Genomic DNA, 21,498 nt, shown 5'->3' with positions numbered 1-21,498 from the left:
TTCCACCAAAGTCTTGCCTGTCCCTACACTGTTTTCTGTAGTAAGTGACCTAGAGTTTTTGCCAGAAAAGGGAGGCTGTTTTATTTGTCACGCTGGCCAGCATTGCAGTCCTTCACAAGGGACACGCTGTGCAGCAGGGAGCTGGGCTGCTGGTTTCTCCTCTGGGCCGTTGCATGCCAAGTGGGGGAATATTGTTCTTTCATAGAGGGCAATGGAAGAAACGGCTGTATTTGCTGGACGAAGGGGGAGGCAGGAGGGTGGGAGCTGTGGGAGGGTGAGAGGAGAGCCGGCAGCCCCGCAGAAGCACGGCACTCCTGGGAAGGGCAGCCAGGCACCGGAGACCACAGGAGGGACCTTCCCAAGGAGCCATGGGGCCACCAAGGAGGCTGTGCAACGGTGGTTGAACTGAAAATGAGCCCAAGAGAGCAGCCCCGACCGGCAGGGGCACAGCTGGCTGAGGGGAGATCTGTGTTAACTCTCTTTTGCTCATATTCTGTTTCATTTTGATTTGGGGGGGAATGGGCAGGTTAACAGAGGAGCTATTTTCATTTTAGATGAAACCTGACATTTGAGCTTGAAGGCCTTTGCAATCTCTCTGAGGTACTTCCTTCAAGAAGGAGCCATCTCAGCAGCTTCGCTTCCTCACTCTGGCTGCCTCACCACCTCATCTGACCTGGAAACTGCCCTGCCTTGCTTTCTCCCCCATGTGTCTCGAGAGACGAGGGGCAGAGAAGCTGATGAGACTGAGCAGTGAGGAGCTGGGGGAGAGAGGGAGCAAAACACATTGGAAAGAAAGAGGGAGAGAGAGCAACAGTTACAGAAATAGTCTGCTCTGCAGAAAGAAGATACGCTGTTGGGTAGATGTATTTCACCATGACAGAGAACCTATCAAATGCCCTAAAAGGTGAATTAATACCAGCAATAATAAACATAAATGACTTGCAAATTCCAATAGTAGGTGTGGGTTTGCCTTCAGGTAAATATTTTAGTCATTTTATGCATTTTGACTTCCGGCTTTGGGAGCATGCACTAGGCACATCAGACTCTCAAGCAGCCCAAGCACCTCGGCTAAATTTGTAGCCATGTCTAGGATTACTGCTAAATTCAATGTCAGTTTATTTGCCAAGACTGGAATGTTCAGTCATATAAAGTTTGCATCATTTTGCATGATAATGCCTAAGAAAGAAGCTATAAGCAGGAGTATATTCAATGAGTGAAGCCCATCTGGTCAGTGCACTTTCACAGATTGTTTGGACATGAGGAACTTTCCCTGTCAAAACACACATCTCTTAGCTCAGTTAAAGCTTCAGTAACTTCCATAAACTATTCATAGAGATAGTCTTCTGCTACTGCACATGCTCAAAAAATAGAGAAGGGGGGGGGGGAATGTCAGCATGAGAGCATTTGTTAAGATATTTAGTAATGGTTCCTTCTAGCGATGGGTCAAAGGTAGTGTCATTAACTTGAACCATATAAAAAAATCTGTGGTAAATGTAAGAAAGTGAAAATAATATTTTGCAAACATGCTGTTAAAGCAAGAGTTTGTATATAAGAGTGTTTGGGGTGGAAATGTAGGTGTATAAGCCTGAAGGCTAGTATTTAAATCATTGGTATTTGTAAGTATGTATTTGCAGTTTTTATCTTCCTCTTTTACAAGTCATTTTACCATGTATCAGCATTTCCTTTTCTCTGCATTGATCACCTTTGTATTCCTTCTGCTATGAATAGTGGTATCTATTACCTGGGTCCTTCCTCTCAGTACATTTTCTTTAAGTAACTTCTAATGAAAGTCAAATTGATTCCCAGAACGTGGCCCCTGGGGAGTTTCTGTACAGAAAGTCTGAATATGGCTATATATGGGGTTTGCTTCCTGATTAGAAGCTGTAAGTGCAAAAAGCTTAGATAAAACTATGGTTTAGTAAATGAAAACTGCCAGTGCTCTCTACCAGAGCTTTAGATGAATGCAACGCGCTTCACCTACAACTATTTGGCAGTTGCAGCTTCCTGTTGAGTATCATGCCCGCTCTGAAGCACAGATTATTTATATTTATCAATTCTGACATGCCATGGGCCTCCTTTGCAGAATAATATGGAAGCTGCCATCATCTGATAGTCCTTTGCTGTCACAGTTTAAATGGGGCTGCTTAATTGCTTAATTGGGAGTTGTCGGTGGACAGCATTTTTGGTATGGAAGTCTTCACTTTTTAATTCAGCTCCTCTCTTCAGTTCTTCCTTGACCTTCCCTCTCTTTGGGTTCTAAGTTAATAAAGTTTCCTCTGACATTGCACAAAGAAAGGGAAGAAAATTATTAGGATGAAGGATTTTATTCTTTTTTACAGACTGTAGCACTTTGATGCTGTTTCACGTTTTGTGACTTCCTTCTTACTGTCTTTCCTCTGGAGTCAAATGTCCTCTGAGGCATTTGATAATTTTAGATCATCTAACGGGAATGTCAGTTTTAGACCCAAGGCCTGTACCCTCTCCAAGCATTTTGTGGAAGGCCAAGTAAGGATATCTTTATATAAAGGACATAATTTGTAGCTCTTAAATTGCATAACTCAGTAATACATCCTTTCCTTTGAATCTAGCATATTCAGAGGAAGAAGATTTAATGACAGGTTGGGACACAAGCTATACTTAGTGCAGTGCAGTAGAAGCAAATCAGTGGAGTGAAGCAGTTGGTCCTGAGGACCCAGCCCCACACTGCAAACTTTGTGGGGGTAATGCTTTGGTTTAGGTTTACTCCCGTGGGCCAAGTGCCTTTTGCAGCTGGAGCACCATTAGGTGAGTTCTGGGAGCGTATATTCCCATTCAGTCCATCGTGCCCTCCCGGTTTGCTGCATAACACGAGTCCAAGCATGGTATATGGGTATGGTCTGGAGATATGCCTCATAAATGCACTCCTAAGCCCAAACTAAAATGATAATGTAAGCGCATCACAGCTGCTGCATTTGTGAAATGCTACAAATGCATCAAATGACCCACAATATGCGCACAACCCTGGCTGGCATTAGTGGAAGGAAGCAACAGAGAGCGATGAGAGAGCTCACAGCTCCTTTAGCTGCATCCATGTCTGACCGATGTTCAGCATGAGTGAAGGATGCAAAATCGGTACCCAAAATGCCTCGATTATCATCACAATCCTAGAGCTTACTCTTTTCAGTACCCTGCTATTGCTCAGGAGTAAGCCATGAATTTCATTTTCTCTACACTCTCCTTTTACAGATAGGCTTCATTCCTGCATTTCTGAGTAAAGTCCTAGAGCATACCCTGTTTGCATTGGATCAATAAGACTAATTTAAAACCTTATGTACTAACTATGCTACTCAGCAGATCCCCTCCTATAGATTTGTCTTTAAGAACTTTGTAGGATCACCTAATCACATAGCGATTCATGACAGCTTCTTCAAAATAAGTATTCTGTATTTGCCCACAGGAGCAGAACAAAGAAAATAGCACTGAAATACCAGAAAGTTTACACACATATTAATTATCCTTAAACCAATAGCTTTTCCTTGAGCGCATAGGTAAGTATTGCTTGTTTCAAAGCACCCCCTTGTGCAGGCACTGGGTAAGACAAGTTGTACAAGAAGCTGCTGGCTCCCTGACACCTCGGTCACTTGGTCAGGATCTGTGTTTTTGACGTCACCCACCCTGCTTCGTCTGCCACAGAGGTCTTTTGTTCAATGGATCATGTCCGAAGCCTCCTGATGTTTCAAACTGCGCTACTGAACCTGATCAAACTGGTTTAATATAGATGGAGGTAGTCTTCAAACTGTAGATTCCCTTTGCTGTCCATTTCAACACCAGAAAAATGAAATTCTTTGAAAGTCTTGCATAAGTGTGGGTAAAGTCCAACTGGAATTAACCAATATGAATCTCCAAAGTGAGCCACTGTGCAAAACCGAGAAAGTTCATATACTGTCGGTAAGGTTTTTATAAATATTATTCACAGTTGGTAAAAAGGCTGAAAAATTAAAGGCTGTAGATTTGAGTCTTCTGAAGTGACTAGTGACTTCAGTCATTTCATTCTGGCCTGTCCATCTTGAGATGACTTTATAGAAAACTAATTTTTAAAAACTTATCTTTTTCTGGAATTCAAACTCCTCTGGCAGCATCACGAATTGCACACCACAGATATGAAAACTCTCGTAATTTTGGAAAATCTTGTCCATATTATGTAAAATGATTAACATTTAATATTATTTAAATAATGCTTTTGAAAGGAAACAAACATCGCTTCAAACCCAGTGATAACTGTATGTTTCACTTGTCTTAAATCTTAACATTTACATCCACTGATTGGGCAATCTCTGTCAATGGCAATGTCCAGATGAGCCATCTCCTTGACAGAGATAGTACGCTTTTATTGGGGAAGAAAAATCCATTCCTTTTTGCTTTTTCAGACTTGAAGTTGTTTTGGCAATGTCCAGCTTTTGGGTTACCCCAAATTTTTTTCTTAATTGCTTATGCTTTGTTTAATAAAAAAGGAAGCGTATTTTCTTTGAAGAGATAAATAAGGAATTGTGCATAGTTCTTGGTGTCTCAGTTATTAATTTGATGATCATTTAATTGGATCACAAGGGCTATTGGGTGAAATTAAATTATAAACAGATGAGAGCAGACCGCGCATTATGAAAAAGAAGCTGAGGTATCTGCAAGTGTTTCAAATGGTCCCCAAGGCACCCTACATTGTTCATGCTCCAGAGAACCAAGGCAGCAGTGCCAGAATACCACTTTACACAACAGTTTCAGCACAAAAGCACCTGATTTCACTACCTACACAAGCTCTTTCATCTGTAAGATGCATATGTATATATTCTATTAACACCCACATTCCCTGTCTCCTCAATTCTTTGGTTCTTCCAGCTTACCCACATTTGATGTGTCCCTCCTCTCTTTCCTCCCACAGTGTCATTCTGCTGGTGTAACCCCATCCCATATTCTTGCTGCTCCCCATATTCACTGCCATCATGCTTCAAGTAGTGCTGACAAGGCAGCAAAACAAATAATAACTGATAAATTTGGGCAGAGCATTCATTTCATATTGACATAACTCCTGTAGACTAGCTCAGATATAAAGTATAGCGTTAATGGAAATAGCATTTCAGATGCTAAGTGTCTAACAGACTAAGTACACATGTGAAGTTTAGAATTTGAGAAGAACAGACATTGCCTGTGAAAAGCAATGGTTTTACATTTGTGAGTGCTGGATGAAAAAAAAATTAAAAATTTGTGGGAGAGTCAGTTGTGTTACAAAGTGTTACCACACCAGATTTGAAGACAAAACAAAATCATTAATGCATGAAATGCAGATTTTAAGTTGTGATAAGTGCAGCTCTAATGCAACTTTAACTGCAGAATTGCTGCTGACTCCATAAAACACATCCCATAAACAGCTGTTAATCTGTTCACTGTTTATCTTTTAACATTCATTTGTTTAGTAATCAGTTCTCATTTGTTCTACATATGGTACAGCTTCCCTTTTATAGCAGCTGCATTTAATGAGCATTTGGAGGCACAAAAGTATTACAGAAATTATTGTTTAACTATTCTCCTGCATTATTTTTGTATCTGTCACCAAGGACATTTGAATAAAAGTCAGAAATATGGTTATTAAATTTAGAGTAAGGAAGGTGTAGGTGCTTTGTCCTCTTCCTGAACTGGTAATTTGTAGTGAAAGTTCTGCGACCATGCTTCACACTCTGCTTAGCTCCTTTAAGCAATTAATTTTCTCTATTTATACTGTCCATTCCCTTTTGTGATTCACTGACGTCAACATGTCAAATTTGATTCAGTCTTCGGTTTTGCTCTGTATCATGTTAGAGACCTTTAGGTAGTGCACTGAGTATCTTGCAGACCTGATAGACTGAGTGCATGTCGAGATTTTCAGAAAATGACAGTTTACAAGATTTAAAGTTTTGTCAGGTGTTCTGGTTAAATGTGGGGATCAGTGGTCATTAAAGCTGATTTGTATGAAGATAATTCCCTTCTGGAGTACTTGTGTTTAAGTGTCATCTTAATTCCTTTTTTCCAAAAATTCTGATCTTTAACAAGACCATTTTATCATAGTAAGTGTTCGCTGTTATTTGTTCATGCTTCAGCCATGTCCAGCATCCTGGTCTGAATGAATAAATGGAACATAGGCTTTTCTTTATAGGAAAGTATAGGTGAGAATATAGCTATGTACTGAAAATTTGCTAGTGTTAGGGCACGATGACAAATAGGGCAAATGCCCTTGGATTGGACAGTCTTTTGTCCTTGGTCAGTCTTTACTGGTGACCTTGACCTGCATCTGTTGCGAGGAGTCTGCGAGTCTGTCAAGTACAGCAATGGGCAGAGGAGAAGGGCTGTTCTTTAAAACTGACTCCTTGGATCGGATGCCGTTCCGGAAAAGGGAGATTCCCAGGCAGTTCCACCCGATTCAGCCACAATGCCAGGTGGGTTGGGGAGATGAGTAAAGAAAGAAGCAAGTAATTGCCTAAATGTGCCAAGCATTTTACAGATTTGCACAGTGTAAATGTTTTGGACATATTGTTTTCAGATGGTTGATTAATCAAAATAGCTGCAAGTGAGTTTGATATGTGTCACCTGGCATGTAAATAGATAGATGTGTTAAATTGGCATTGTGTGTGCAAATGCTCAGTTGGGAGAAATATACAAATGATGACAGGGTATTTTAGAAAGGATTTCAGGTATTTCTGCAAGGCATTTTCATTGATAAAGGCTTAGCTGTGAGAGAAATGTGCTTGTTTCTAAATTTAACCCTACTAACAGTTTACCACCTTCTTTTTGTGTGTGTTTCTTTTTCTCTTCCAGTGCCACCTTGGGCCTTAATAGCCATAGCCATAGTTGCAGTCCTATTAATCCTTACCTGCTGCTTTTGTCTCTGTAAGAAATGCTTGTTCAAAAAGAAGAACAAGAAGAAGGGGAAGGAGAAGGGAGGGAAGAATGCTATTAACATGAAAGATGTTAAAGATTTAGGGAAAACCATGAAAGACCAGGTAAAGTACCTCTCCTTTACTTGAACTCTTGAGTTGCATTTGAAGGTTTCTGTTTGATGTGTCTACAAAACGTTCTATTTGTTGCCTCAGTAGTGGCTCTGTGAAGAGGGGACTGATTGGCAGCATTTTCTCGGTGGTATCACAAAAGATGAATCTGGGTGTGGCATCACTGAGAAAGCAGTCAGCCCATTTCCCTGCTCTCCTAAAAAAAATGAGCAGGCATATAATGACTCATCTGGAAGCGGCAAGTTTATTGAGAGTATCTTGGTTGTCCCAAAAATGAAGCAAATGTGAGCAATTTTCACTGTCCTTTTTCAAGACTTTGACCAGGACCTAGTACGGTGTTTGTATATCTTTCTAGCAGTATTTCTGAGCTTACTTGATAAACAAAAGTAGTTCTGAACTCTAAATCTCTTTTTACACAAACGCATAAGTTCAGCAGAGAAAGAAACAACAGTATAGAACAAAAAATGAGAAACATACATAGAAACAAGGGAAAACAACCGAAAAGGAAGAGCACAGGGGCATTCAGCACAATGATGTTGGGAGAATTCATTTTGTACTAGAGAGGAGGAGATTGTAACTTTTAGCTGTAAGTCAACTGAGTAACTTGGAGGAAAAGATTAGCATAATGCCCTTTGAGCAGCATCATTTCCATAAGGGCAGAAAAACTAGTCCTTCAGATCTGCTTCATGCAAGAGAAGCAGAAGGTTGCAGGACCTAATCCTCAGGGCCATAGACTTGACTGATATGTTCCTGAAAGAAAATAAAGCTTTTTTTAACAGGGTTTTAGTATTGTCCTTCCTGGAGCAAACTGTTGAGAATAAGCAGAAGAATGGGGAAATAAATGTGACGTATCCATGTGTCCTCACTGCATTGCCAGATTTCCTAAGCTAAGAAGACAAAGGGCTGTATTTTTCAAACAGAAAGTGCTGAAGAGATTTGGAGAATTGCTTTGTAAAACCTCTTCAGTAGGAGCCAATAACTAAATATATTGCATGGTCAAGTCTGTGGTCCCAAGATCCCTGGTAAGGTTGAGCCAGAGCAGTCCAGGAGCGCTTATCCAGCCAAAGAGAGAGGATGAAACATGGTCAGGAATGAGCAGTTCCTTCCACAAGTTGGGATCTAGTGTAGAAGAAAGCTGGGCTGAAGGCAGGTTGATTAGAAGGACAAGCCAAAGCTGGGAACCTGAGGACTAGGGCCAGCTGTTTGGGAGCAAGATCCAAGTAGAGAAGCCTAGACCACAGTAGCTAAGAGGCCCATGGAGCAGTCCAGAACAACTGGTGAGATGCCACTTGTACAGAGATGGCCACCAATGTGGCTTATCAGCCAAAGAGTCCTGGAACAGGTTAGCATGCTTCCCCAGGCACGTAAGATGTGATAGGGGAAGAGCAAAATCAGGAGAGTGGATGAGGAAGCCTTACAAGCCTGTTAACTAGCAGCAACTGGATCACGAGTGGAGTCTGAAAGGAGCTCAGATAAGGGGAGGAAAATAATGGATAAGCTTCAAAGGTACAGAGCTATCAGAGCTATGTCCAGTTTCCATTATCAGACAAGAGGACACTTTTTGTTGTTCTTGCTCAGTAGACTGTATGGAAAGAAAATAACTGAAGATCCAGTTGTTTTATTCCTGTTCATGCTACTCAATGGCAGTAGCCACTACTAAAATGTTGATTTATTAGACAGTAGTTAACTTTTCTAGTCTATACGCTACACCAATAAAGTAAACCTTGGCAAAATTCATTACTTTCAAGCTGTATATATCAACTTTTTATAGTGACCACTGTACACACTGCCATCACGTGAGTGATGAAGGAAAGAGTAATGCAAGAGTGAGGCTTGATCTGACACAATCTGTTTTGGCTCTCAGACCATAAGTACCCATTGCGTGCTTACAGCTAATGAAGTTCATACCAGTTGCCCATCCTAGGTGTATTCGTGTGTCTACATGCTAGTAGGCAATACAAAGCAGATTTCTCTACAGCCATCCCAGATTGCCTTACCGCAACTAACAGAGTCCTGCACAGGCACAAAGAGCGAACGGCTGGAGATCCTTGCATCCACATTGCAAGTGGAGCACTTTAGGTAGTGCCCTGGTGTGCAGCTTCAGCCTTGGTTCCACCTGGAGAGAAGATGCTTCATGTGCCACACTGGTGTGCTGGAGTGCATAATACCAACACAAGACAAATTCACACCTGAAAACAACCTTGTCAGTACACAAAATCACCAATGTAGATGCAGCTATTCCAAGGTTAGGAAGATTAGTGAGGCTGAGCTCAAAAACCAACAGAACAGAAATTTTGAGTTCTGCCTTGAAAAAGATTTTATGCTGGTTTTGTTTTCTCCATATGATGGATGTGAAACAAACCCCTTTTCTTTAAGCGCTTTGATTTAGCATTCATAGATTCCCTGTATTTGATTTATAGACTTTGTTCTGGGCTATTAATATTAAGTAATTGTGAGATATTTCTCCCTCAGCAATGCATGGAAAATCAGATCACCAATTGTTGGGTTACGCTGGGCTACTGTAAGCCAACTCCTCCCATTGAAAAAGAATAATTTGGAAGAAATGTTTGATTATGATTGCGGAAAAATTCCTTGAGATGTTTCTTATGTTCTACCAATGATAACACACCTAATACTTTATTGTAGGACAAATAATGTGCAATTTGTTGATTGATATTTATGTGGAATTTGTTCCATATCATGTAAGGCCATTGTTGTATTTACAATATATTATTAAGTGTTTTTAATTATATTCATTAGGACCTGGATAAATGACCATGGATTCTTGGAAAATGAATATTTTAAATGCAAAATTACATCATGTAGTTAACGTTGAGTTTCATTTCTATCTTTTTCATGGGAAAATTTTATAAAAAGCTGAATCATGCATTTCTTGTCTACAAAGAGAGCTCAAACTTTGAAATGTTGCACAATTATTTTAAGATGATTCCATACAAAATGTTCTGTATAGTTATTTAAACATACTTTTGCCCAAACATTGTGGGATTTAACCAATGTTTTATTTTGGACAGTTAAACCTAAGGAGGGTAGATTCTCAGTTGATGTAAAAGTCAGACCTTTAATAAGTGGATGGATCACCAACGCTCCAGCCAAGCTTCCTCTTCACTGTCTGGGATTTCAAAAACAGGCTACTTAAATTAGCCCCTTAAATTCATACCTAGCAGTCTGATACTGTACAGATTTTAAGTCCTTGGCATTCAATAACTTTTACCAACTTAATTCCTGATTTGTGAAACTTTAGCTGTCTTTTCTTTTTTTTTTCTGTATGACTGATTGTTTATTCTAACAGTTTAATCTTGAATTATCAGTGCAAATTTTAATATACCTAGCTGAACTCAATGCAATGCTAAATGTAGAATATTTCAGTTAAGATAATTTAACCACTTTAGAGGCTCTGGCATAAAATAGAAAGGGGAATAACAAGAATGCCTTTTAGCTCTTTAAAGAAGCAAATTTTAATGTTAAAAAAAAGTAATTGAAGATCAAGATGTAAATCTAATGCCATTATAAAGGGCAACATACAGTACCAAAGATCTGAAATATTGCCAAAAAACCAAAAACGTTAGTTCAGTCATTGTTAGGCCTGAACCTGCAAGTGCTAATTACCTTCTGCCTTCAGCTAAGAGTGCATAATAGCAGTTGATAGGCACTTGGCATCTTGCAAGATCCTAGTTCCCTAGGCACACAAAACTTGAAAGGGAGTAGCATTTGGTAAATTGAAAGTATCAGCTTCTGGAAATATAATTTCCATCTTCGTCTGGTTTTGTTTGTCAAAAAGAACTTCTGACCTACATGTACTCATGCTGACCTGCACATCCGTGCCAAATCATTATAGAGCCATGTAGCTTGACATAGTTAAAGCTCATTTTGACATGGAGACTCAGTCAGCTCAACAGCCACACATGATAGCTAGATATTACAGAAAGTGGAATAAAATTTTGGTCTCTTTGTGCTTCAAAATGTCCACTTTCCTGAAAACAACTTTAAATGAGAAACTGTTTATGAAATAACATAGATTATCAGCAAATGTAGTTGAGGTAAAGTGGGAGATGAGTTGAAAATAAGATTAGGTTTTCAGTCTTGAAACCTGTTTCCACTGCAGGCAATGCTTACTTTTTCAAGTAGAGTATACAACTCCACCAGGGGCCACTGGGAGGATTAGATTCCTTCTAGGGGAGGCAAATTGTTAATGAATGTACTACTGTAAAAAGGTCATTTCTCCATGGTTTTTACTAATGTTTGTGTGTGGATGTTTTAATTTTTATTTCTTCCTTCTGTGTCCTCCTTGTCTATGTTTTGTCTCATGACTGTTCTGGATTGTCACTTGCGGTAGGTTTATTTTGCTATTTGTACGCACCTAGTCTAAAGCTCTGATACATATAGTCTTCTGACAGCTCTGGCTCCTTAGCTGAGATTTATGTGTAGTAGCTTTGATACACACATCAAGAGGCTGAACTAAATTGATTGGGTATTTTTTTGGTTGGGTATATATTTGGGGGGAGGCTAGAGGAGTGTGAAAGAAAAGAGGTTGTCATTTTTTCTGTAGCTAAAATATTAAGTCAAACTGTACTAGAAAGCTCAAGTTTAAAATTGATAGGCACATAAAATAACTTGCTAATTTTATTTCCTTTTTGTATAAATGTCACCATATCAAAAGTAGACGAAAGCAGTGTGTATTTTTAATGTCTTAGTTTCTAAGTGTTGCTAAAATGATTGGTACCTCATGAAACTTGCTGTGGGCTCTCGCATCATCTCAGTACAGTGCCCACGCTTTAAGTTCTTAGTGCTCCATACCAAAGTCTTTTAAGTGGTCTTAATCCAGATTTCTGTTGGTGCAACTGAATGACAACTAGCACCAGTGTTTTTATGAGATCTTCCCATCACAGTTTTCATCTTTATGAATTTCCAGTCTCTGCTAATGCCCCTGGTGGCTCCCACTAGTTTTTTCTTTAGAAAAAAAAAAGCCCCCAAACACCCAGCTCCAGAGACACTATAATAGCTGCTGATTTATTGGGTCTGAATTTAATGCATTGGTACAGCAAAATTCTTGCTTAAGCTCAGCCTGTGGGCTGAGGAAAGGAATAGATGTAATCATTTTAGTCATGAACAGCGGCACTGAAAAATTACTAAAATTTAGCTCTATTGCTTGGAGAATAATTGTTGTGGTGGTCTGAACATTTTATTAGGTCACAAAGCATTTGTGGAGAAGGAGATCTAATAGCTCGGTCCTTTCTCATTGCATCAGGCTAAAACGCTGTCACTAGTGAAAGATTTTCGGCTTCCAATGAATGTATCTGTTAGGTGAAATAGGAGATTTGGGATCAGGTATAGGTACTACACCCTGGAGTATGAGGAGTATATTCTTGGCTCTCCTACTGATTTACTGTGGCTTTCAGTCAGCCACCTGACTTCTCTGTATGATTGTTTTTCCTTTACATAGGCCTTCCTTTTGCATTGGGGTTATGTACTAACTTAATCAGAATATTCTGATTAATGTTCATGTATTAATAGCAGTGAAACATCGGGGCGTTATAAAGTAACATGATAATGATGAGAGCTGCAATTGCACCTAACCGAACTTCAACATATAATGGTTTTCTTAGACTATTTCTCCTTATGATTTTAGCTGTTGAACAGTAAACAGCCTTGCCCTCATGGAGACAAAATACTGAAAGAACAAGTTATTTAATGTTAGGTGCCCTGAAATATTTCAAAGTAGTGTGTGTTGACCTGGCAGCATGAAGACAATAGCCAAAATGGTCAGTAAAATCCACACAGACATCCAGAGAGCCTGGATTTCACTCAAAGGAACCCAAGCCTTTATTGCCAGAAATAATCCAAGAGGATCTTTTTGAGGGACAGGAGCTCTGTTGCTGGCAGCGGTCTTTTCTTCTGCAGTGTTTGCTCATGTGCTCGTTTGTTTCCCGAGTTGAATGCCTAGAGAATAGTGAGTATATTTATTCCATAGTGCCACCTGTCTTGGTCTCAGCATGCCAATTCCCATTTGTTGGCATCTTCAGCCCATGGTGACATTAATGCTCACCGTGGCTTATCCACAATGCAATGAGACATTCTAATTCACACTCAGAAAGACAGCATGTGCTGCAGAGCCATTACAGTGTAGAAAATTAGTCAGAAACAATGGGAACAAGTCTCTCTTAGAAAACAAGCCCAACAAGTATACTGTGGCGGTCAAAATGGATTGACTGAGTCCCATTTGTACATTAATTCAACCTCAGGCTTGACCAATCGTCCTGGTTTTTCTGCCTCAGAAGGCAACTGTGCAGGGTGCATGAAACTTCCTGAAAAATGTGAAAATAACATGTTTATGAAGATACAATGTTATAGATGAGTGTTTGTGTTCTGCAGGGTTTTCCGCAAAACTCTTCTGTAACTTAGATTTATATTAGACTTCAGAACCCTGAAAATATGGAAGCAGTAGCTGTGAGCCACAAGGCTGGGCTTATTTGCATTCCTGTCTCTTCCTCTCAGTCACTCCTAAGAAGACATAGGAGCTTGCTTTGCATGCTTCCTGAGTTCTTTTTCCTCCTTTTTAAAAAATATTTTTCCTGTAAAATAATTCATTTGTTATTTTTATGGTAACCTATTGTACTGTTAGGATGATATGAAGATACAGATCCTACTCATTTTCTTACATGTCTTCTTTCTAGACTGAAGGTCATGCCACTGGAAGCTTCCATTGTCAAGGACATTTCTTTCTTGCGTTCTCTTGATTAACAGGCCAAATTTTGAATTCTTTATTCAAGACCAGAGTCTGCAGGTTCCTAATGAGTGGTGTCTAGGAAGTATGCAATTATTCCCTAAATTAAGTGATTTGAATTACACCCTCGAGACATTTACCTGTGTCCACTGATTGTATGGAGAGCTAAACTCTCCGTAGTTTAAGAGTGCCTGAAGTTAGTGGCTATGAATAACCTACAACAGGAACAGCAGTTCATATCAATGAGGTATACGTTTCAAACCCCATTGGAATATTTAATTGTTTACTTTTTAAGCAAAGGCATTTATTCTTTACAGAATGGTGAATAATAAATATGAATAGCAAAATAACCTTCAAGCATGAGAATATCAGATACTTGATAAAGTCCTATCTAGAGGATGGTCAGAGGATGATCATATCTCTTTTTAAGCAACTGAGCCAAAAGAACAGGTCTTTGCCAACTTTTTCTCCATAGATCAATGTGGCACCCAATCAATCATGTCTGGCTATATTTAGGTTGATTTTCACTGTTAAATAGATGTAGTCCTAATTACATAGTATGACAAATTTTTCAAACAGAAATAAATGTGGTACTCGGAGTGGTCCTCCCATGTTGAGGAGCCAGCTCTGTCTCAAAGCATGCGTCCATCTGGCCCGCTGCCATTCGTTTGGGGAGGATGAAGAACAATTGATTGAGCAGCATGCACTGGCCAAGCAGCCTAAAGCTGCCTCCTACTCACAGCCTGCTGCTTAGCCCAACCAAGCACTGCCATATGGGAAGTGGGGGCAGAGCACGCTAGCGTACTTGCAAGAGTGCTTACTTCTTTTAGTTCATGAGCACGGGCCCTGCGTTCAAAGCAGAGCCCTGACCCACAGGCTGAACTTCCAAAATAGGCCCCCAGGCTGAGATCAGCTGCATCTTTTTTCAGCAAATAAACACCGTCTACAAGAAAAACGGGTAGATTTGGGGGCGTAACAGCTCCAACTTGAATGTATGTATTCATCTTTTACATTGAACACTTGCAGCATTTGCTGTATTCTTCTGTTGCACCAGAATAAGTTGGTATATTAGTACCCAAACAATTCAGCGAGCTCTTAAGCTGAACATGATGACCTCATGTCATAGAGCTCCTAAAGAAAGCAAGCCCTCTGAATAATCCAACAGACCATTTAAAACCTGGATAACAAGCAAGGAAGTAATGTCAAGGCATCGCATGCTAAAGTCAGCAGGGTCTTGCTCATTCTGTGCATCGGTATGGCCCACTGCTGGTGTGTGAGGCCAACGCTCTTACAGCAGTAATGGCAAAGCAGATTTCACGATGACCAAAGCCTGGCTCAGCCACTGGAAACCCATGCACAACATGCTCTTTAAATTAATTCATGGAGAGAAAGCAGATGCTGAATGAATGAAATGTTGCCTTTCCTTCTGAGGGACTCTGAGAGAGAATGTGCTACAATTGCAGGCTTTTCTGTTTTGTGATAGGGAATCAACCAGGAATTTTTAAAGGCTTTTCTTCTCCCCTGGGCTAAAAATTGGCCAGGTCAGAATTATGGTGTTCTTGAATGTGAAAGAAATTGATAAAGAGGTGCACCACCATTAGTGGAAATGCAGCCATTCCTAGGTGTGGAGGAAAAATTGCTTTTCTGATAAATTGTTGGACATGGCACAGAACATTCTCGCTACAAAATAATATTGTTTTCTTCCATTCAGCTCAGCAGGCATTGCACAAGCCTGAGGACTGGGCATCATTCACACATTAAAAAAATATCCCCTTTACCATGTGAACAAAAGGAATGATTGATGGGGCAGGCAGAGATGGAACTTGGGATGGCAGCATGCACTGTGCAGCAAATAAACTTACAGGCTGCAATCAGCATTATGTTTTCCTTCTTAACGTCTCTCCTTCTTGCTTACTGGTAACTTGTTTCCTTAAAAGTGAGGCCATAGGCCACCCCATGAATGGAAGGAACCCTAAAAACTCTGCTAATGAAAGTGTTCCTTTACATATGACCGTGAAAGGCACTTTGCTTGCAGTCCTAAATAGCTTGTGACATGAACTAGGCGCTAACAATGAAACGGGAAGATAACTGAGACCTGAATCAAAGACCAAAATACACCTCCATGGGTCTTTGCATCCTCCTGGTGACTCAGACATTGTGGCCTCTGTCTCGCTGTACAGGAGGCAAGGAAGTACACTTGCTCCGCCAGCAGCTTTGTTACCTGAATCTCGTATCAGTTTGCTTTCCTGGCGGCTTCGGCACACATGGAATCTGGAGGCAACCAGCAGACCAACTGTGCTAAACCCCTTGCAGACCCTCTCGCTTTCTACACGTAGTTTTGGGAGTGATTAAATGAAAGTGTACATACAGCTGTTTTAATGCCCAGAATCTCTCTTGTGGTTTGTGGTGGATAGTAGTGGAGTAAACCCAGTGACAAGGTGCAGGGCTTTTGGAAGGAACTGAGCTGGAAGCAAGGGATGTTCACAGTATCAGGAGGGCAGAGTCACTGGAGAGGGGCTTTTGTCAGCTGGGGGAATGGCAGGGGGAGGAAGCCCAGGAAATGTAAAAACCCACTGCAAGGTGTGGAGTTTGCAGAACTGCAATTACAAGCAGTTTTGGTTTTTTCTTTCCTTTTTTTATGTAAAAGATGCAACTACAAAAAAAATTGAAAATTAAGCATTTTCTTTAACAACCCAGAAGAAAAGAGGAGACTATAAAACCACTCTTAATTATGTTACAGAAGTGAAGAAACAACCAGCAGATTGAACTGTGGATCCCAAATTGCTGTAATTTATCCCTGTTTGTTGTAGGAACCACTACGGAGTAGATGAGCTTGAAAACGATTAACTAAACATGGCACAGAAAAGAAAATCCTAATGCCATATGTGGATTTATGTCTGCAGCCTTGGTTAGAACTAGTTACAGAGCTCATTCAAATGCAGATTAAATGAGAGGTTGTTCAAAAATTCACTTTGTCTTCTAGGTGTAAGAAAATGTATATTGTGTGACTCTGTTAAGGTCCCTGGCACAAAGTAACTTTTCCCACTTGCTGATTTCATTAGGTGTGGATGTATCACCTTGTAATGGTTGTATTGGATTAACACTTTTTTTGTACATTCCTACACCTGCTTACATATAAGCCTACGTTTTTCAGATACTTATACACATGTAAGAGGATATAAAGGATATAGAGGTTTCATTGTTTTGTGTTTCTGCATATGTTATGCAGAAATGAAGAAACCACTTGAGTGAAATTCATAGTCATCCCAAATTAGAAAAGATAAATCTGGTCTCCAGCACAATGTAATAATGCATTTCTATGTTGCATATTTCACAGAAAAAGCATTTAAAATGTCATGGAATTAAAAGAAATGTTCGGAAAGGAAAGGCTTATATTCCTCTGCATCTAAATCCAGGCTTTCTGATCACAGTTATGTCAGTTGAAGAGGCTTGAGGAAAAAGCTGGCTTATAATTAAAAATATTTTATTGTTTCTAAAACCAATAAAATATAGCTGCTTATTTTAATTGATTGTAGCAATACAACAGTAAGATCCAATATAGTGTGATATAGTGTGCTCTAAATTGAGGGTTGCAGTACTATTCCATTCAACATTGATCTTTCAGAGAATCTCAATACAAAATGAAAATCCCTGCGGGGTGTTTCAAGTACTTTGAAGCAATCCAATTCTTCTTCCTCTTTGGAACTCAGCAGCTGCATCAAACATGAGAAACTTCTGTGCTTCCTTTGACTCTGCTTCTCCTTGAAGCACTGGCCTCTAGTTTGAAAGCAAATACCTCTCTTGATGGTAAAAACTATTATGTACAGACTGCTGTTGAGATAATAATTTGTCATTTCTTCCCTCCCCCCAGGCCATGACCTTGGCCAAATCCAAACACCATCTCATTCTTAGTGTCTCTTAGTGCTTCAGTGTTTCTGAGTCAAGGTCAAGAAGAATCATACAGCTCCTCAGCTGATGTGAGTAACGTGCAATGTTTTCCATCTCCCCTGGGAAATAGCTTTCACCTTCCACTAGGCCTCTCATAACCTGTGGAGGAGAGTTTCCCAACCATGCAATATTTTCTGCCTGCCCTTCAAAAGTCCCTTGCAAGAGGGACATTAGCTTCCCATTACATTTTCTTTCATAGTAAGAACTTTTTCACATTGAGTTACTCACAGCTCTGGCATCTCCTGGATTGATCAGCTATGCAGAAGAGTATATAATTTTTCTAGAGAAAGTACGGATATGTAACTATTGCCTTGATGCAATAGTTACAGATTCCTCATACCTGGAAATTAACATAGAAGGTTCTTTTTGCATTCTCCTTTTATACCTGAGGGATGGCTGTAGGATAGTTCCTCTCAGACTCCAAATCCAGGTCAAAGGTAGGTGAAACAGCAGAAAGTCCAGTACTTATCCCAGAAATGGTGATATACTAGAGCTGTTTATCACTCTTCTATCATGGAGTCCTCTGCTAGGGGAATACTGAGATGATTCAGAGCAGTGGGTCTTGGAGTTAACATCCCACTCTGAGTTACTGCATCCTGTTGTCTCCAGGCTCAGATAAATGTGGTTGCTTCGGCTGGATTGAGTCACATCTTTCTTTTTCTTGATCACAAAACCTCAAGCTTATTTTTATTACCAGTGAAAGCAAGGTATTTGGCATAATCACATCACCCCATATCCTGAAAGTCCCACGTATGGTCCTGCAGGGGCTCTGCCTCAGACTGGCTTTGCTCCAACAGTATCCTCTTGCCATAACCTGTCAGTTTTGAAGTGTCATGCTTGTTGTTGTGCTAACAAAAATGTTGTGCTACAGCCAGGGAACTCACTAGCAGCTCGGCGATTAAAATGTCTCAAAATAATTTTCATTTCGGGCAGTTCAGCCCTTCCAAATAGAAATTATTTAGTTCAAAAAGTATTACTCTTCCAGCATCTCAGATGATTCTCATCCACTACTGACCTTTCTCACCGATCTCATCCAGGTACACTGTAATTTATGTTCCTAGTAAAGAGTCCATCGTTCACTACCATTCAGATAGTTAACTCAAACCCAGCTCCTCAGCTTGCATAAATCAATGTTGTTGCATTGATTTCAGTTGAGCTATGCCAGCTGAATTTCTAGCTTATTTCAAAAAGTAGAGAAATAATTGCTTAATACTGTACAGTTTTGAGTCTGACCTTTTGAATTTAGATCTGGCTTCTGAAAAATAACATTTTCTACCTCAGAGATCAATCTTTCCTCTTACCACACCCACACAACTGTTGCATGGCCCCCACTGTCTTCATGGCTGAGTGAGATTGTTAATGCTTTCACGTTCTTTCTTTCACCAACCACCATCAACTGTGGGTATAGCTACTTTCCAGCCTTGCTATCTCTTCGGATAGGGAGCTCCAGCTGCATCCTGTTGTTTATATATGCTGTAGGTTTCTTCAGACCACCTCACACTGTAAAAAAAGAAAGAACATAACAAATCTTATTCTTGCACTTAATAGTCTGTTTCTGCAAGCAGAAGCTCCATATAGAAGGAACTTTCATCCAGATAGGGCTATTACAGATAAGCATACTATTTACTATAACATGCAAATAACAATTCTGGATGAATGCTCAGTATTGATTCCTTTTTTTCACACTCTCAACTTTATTTTCACATTTTCCATAATTTTTCACTATCTGTCTCATCGCTTTTGCCCATTTTTCAGTTCTCACTCAGGTAAGAATCTGCTGGAATAAGGTCTACATAGCTAATTATGGTTCATATGGTTTAATAATGGTATGAATTCCCTTTGCCACAGTACAAATACTTCTGCTTTCTGGTACAGCAAAAAAAATGATTACATTATTTAGTATTTTAATTATGTATAAAATCTATGATAACTGCTGTGTCCTTTAAAAATAGCAGGTTTTATGCAATAGACAAAGCTGTAAGCAGTTCTGTATTTCTTTTTTTTTGTGTTTCTTTCTAAGCAAACTAAAATCAACTTTCAATCAATTTGGTTCAGCCAAGCTTTATAGTGAGAATGAATAAAAAGGAAATTGGTCTCGGGAGGGAGGGAAAAGGAGAAACATGCATTTGCTAATGGCATGGTGAAAACTTTGCTTCCATATTCATTCTAAATAAACATGAAAAATGTTTGGCATATGATTGTAGGAAGAACTCATCCACAGCACATGCTCTTTGTCATAGTAATGCTACTGAAACGTGTTGCCAATTGCAAACAATTCACAGCATGCACAACCAGGTTTGACATTGCCAAGATATTCTTAAGTTAAATGAGTGTGTGACTTTGCTTATTTAATAGCACGTTTGCCTCCTTGTGCCTCTTTAAGACCCAGTGTGAGCCCAGAAGAATTTTCTGATATCGAGTTGATGTTTTGTTTCTACTTTCAGGTTTTATAACAATTGTTGCTTGTAATAGTCCCAAGAAGCTTTCTTCCTACTTCCATTGCTTGCTTGCTGATTTATGACATCTTCCTGAGCAACCTAAATAGTATAAATATATATGTAAACTGCATATTTGGTTTTCTGCTGTCATGCTTGCTTTTAATGGCTTTAAAATAGATTTGAGGACAGTGTCTATTTTGAACTGGTACTTAAGAGTTTGCCTTATTTATGAATATTACACTCCTTCTTTCTAGGCTCTTAAGGATGATGATGCTGAGACTGGGCTGACTGATGGGGAAGAGAAAGAAGAACCCAAAGAAGTGGAGAAACTAGGGAAAATCCAATATTCTTTGGATTATGACTTCCAGAACAATCAGGTTTGAAACAACCAACCTGTAACATTTCATTTCCGTGTGTGCAAGGGGAGAATGAAGTAATACATTTAGTTACAGTAGATATTTCTGAAATCCTTGATGCTTGCATGGAGTAAAGGGAGAAAGCAAGACTGAAGATTCATGACAGAGGTACTACTAATTGGTATTCAATGTACTTGGAGCTTATATTACACCTTTAATCAAAAATGAAGACACAGCTTTATCTAATGGTTATTAATAACATATTAAGACATCACCAATCAAAGTCAACCCACATTATATTATGGAGTCTGCATGCAGACAGTAAAAGATAGCTTCAGCCTCCAGGTATTTAAAAGGTAAGCAAACTAAAGATGGGAGGAAAAAGAGAGGGACATAAAGTAAGTTGATTCATTGTGGGTCTTTTAGCAAGTTGATAAGATTGCCAGGAGTAGCTTTCTCTCACTTGATCAAGTGTACACTTTGCCTTATTAACTAGCTGCATCAGGTTCTGTTGCTCTCCATGAAAGTACACCTATTAGCCAAGAAAATTTTAGTTTGGGACAAAAGTTCAAATAAAAAGGTCTGTCCCTAAAAACACCCGAAAGTTGAACAAGAAGAATCTCTCCAGTCGAGGACTGATACTCTTTCAGTACCCTACTCTGAAGCTGGTAGGTTCAAACTTTGGCATACTTACCCAAGTTTTCAGGAGGAATAGACACCGTAATGTGATGTAGAACTAGAATTGACCTTCTTAACAGGTCTGGCCACGTCCTGAACTAGCTCATATTTAATTCCCCTCCCTGGCCTCTTGCTGTGATTGGGATCGCTTTTGTCACAATACCAATTCACAGCCTCACATTAAAATTCACTATGCTTAACTTTGGACCGAAGTACACCAACACGTCTGACTTCTTCACTTCTGCTGCATGTCTTTCAGTGAACTTGAGAATACATATCCTGCATTTCATTTTTTGACAACTTCAGTCAAACCCACATTATTCTTC

At 39.7% G+C, this 21,498-nt stretch overlaps 1 protein-coding gene across 2 annotated transcripts in view; it reads left to right on the top strand.

The window, feature by feature from the left end:
* Positions 1–21,498, top strand: part of SYT1 (synaptotagmin I) — a 132,656-nt gene that overhangs the window by 27,808 nt on the left and 83,350 nt on the right. The window contains exons 2-3 of one of the 2 annotated variants that reach the window (XM_009327524.1): positions 6,820–7,004; positions 20,393–20,515. In XM_009327524.1, coding sequence (XP_009325799.1) covers positions 6,820–7,004; positions 20,393–20,515 — 308 coding nt within the window. The remainder of the gene's footprint in view (positions 1–6,819; positions 7,005–20,392; positions 20,516–21,498) is intronic. The other variant, XM_009327526.1, reaches the window with a different exon arrangement.

This window comes from Pygoscelis adeliae, unplaced genomic scaffold (assembly GCF_000699105.1).
Source record: "Pygoscelis adeliae isolate BGI_AS28 unplaced genomic scaffold, ASM69910v1 Scaffold113, whole genome shotgun sequence".
NCBI lineage: Eukaryota > Metazoa > Chordata > Aves > Sphenisciformes > Spheniscidae > Pygoscelis > Pygoscelis adeliae.
This window is presented reverse-complemented; position numbering and strand designations above follow the sequence as displayed.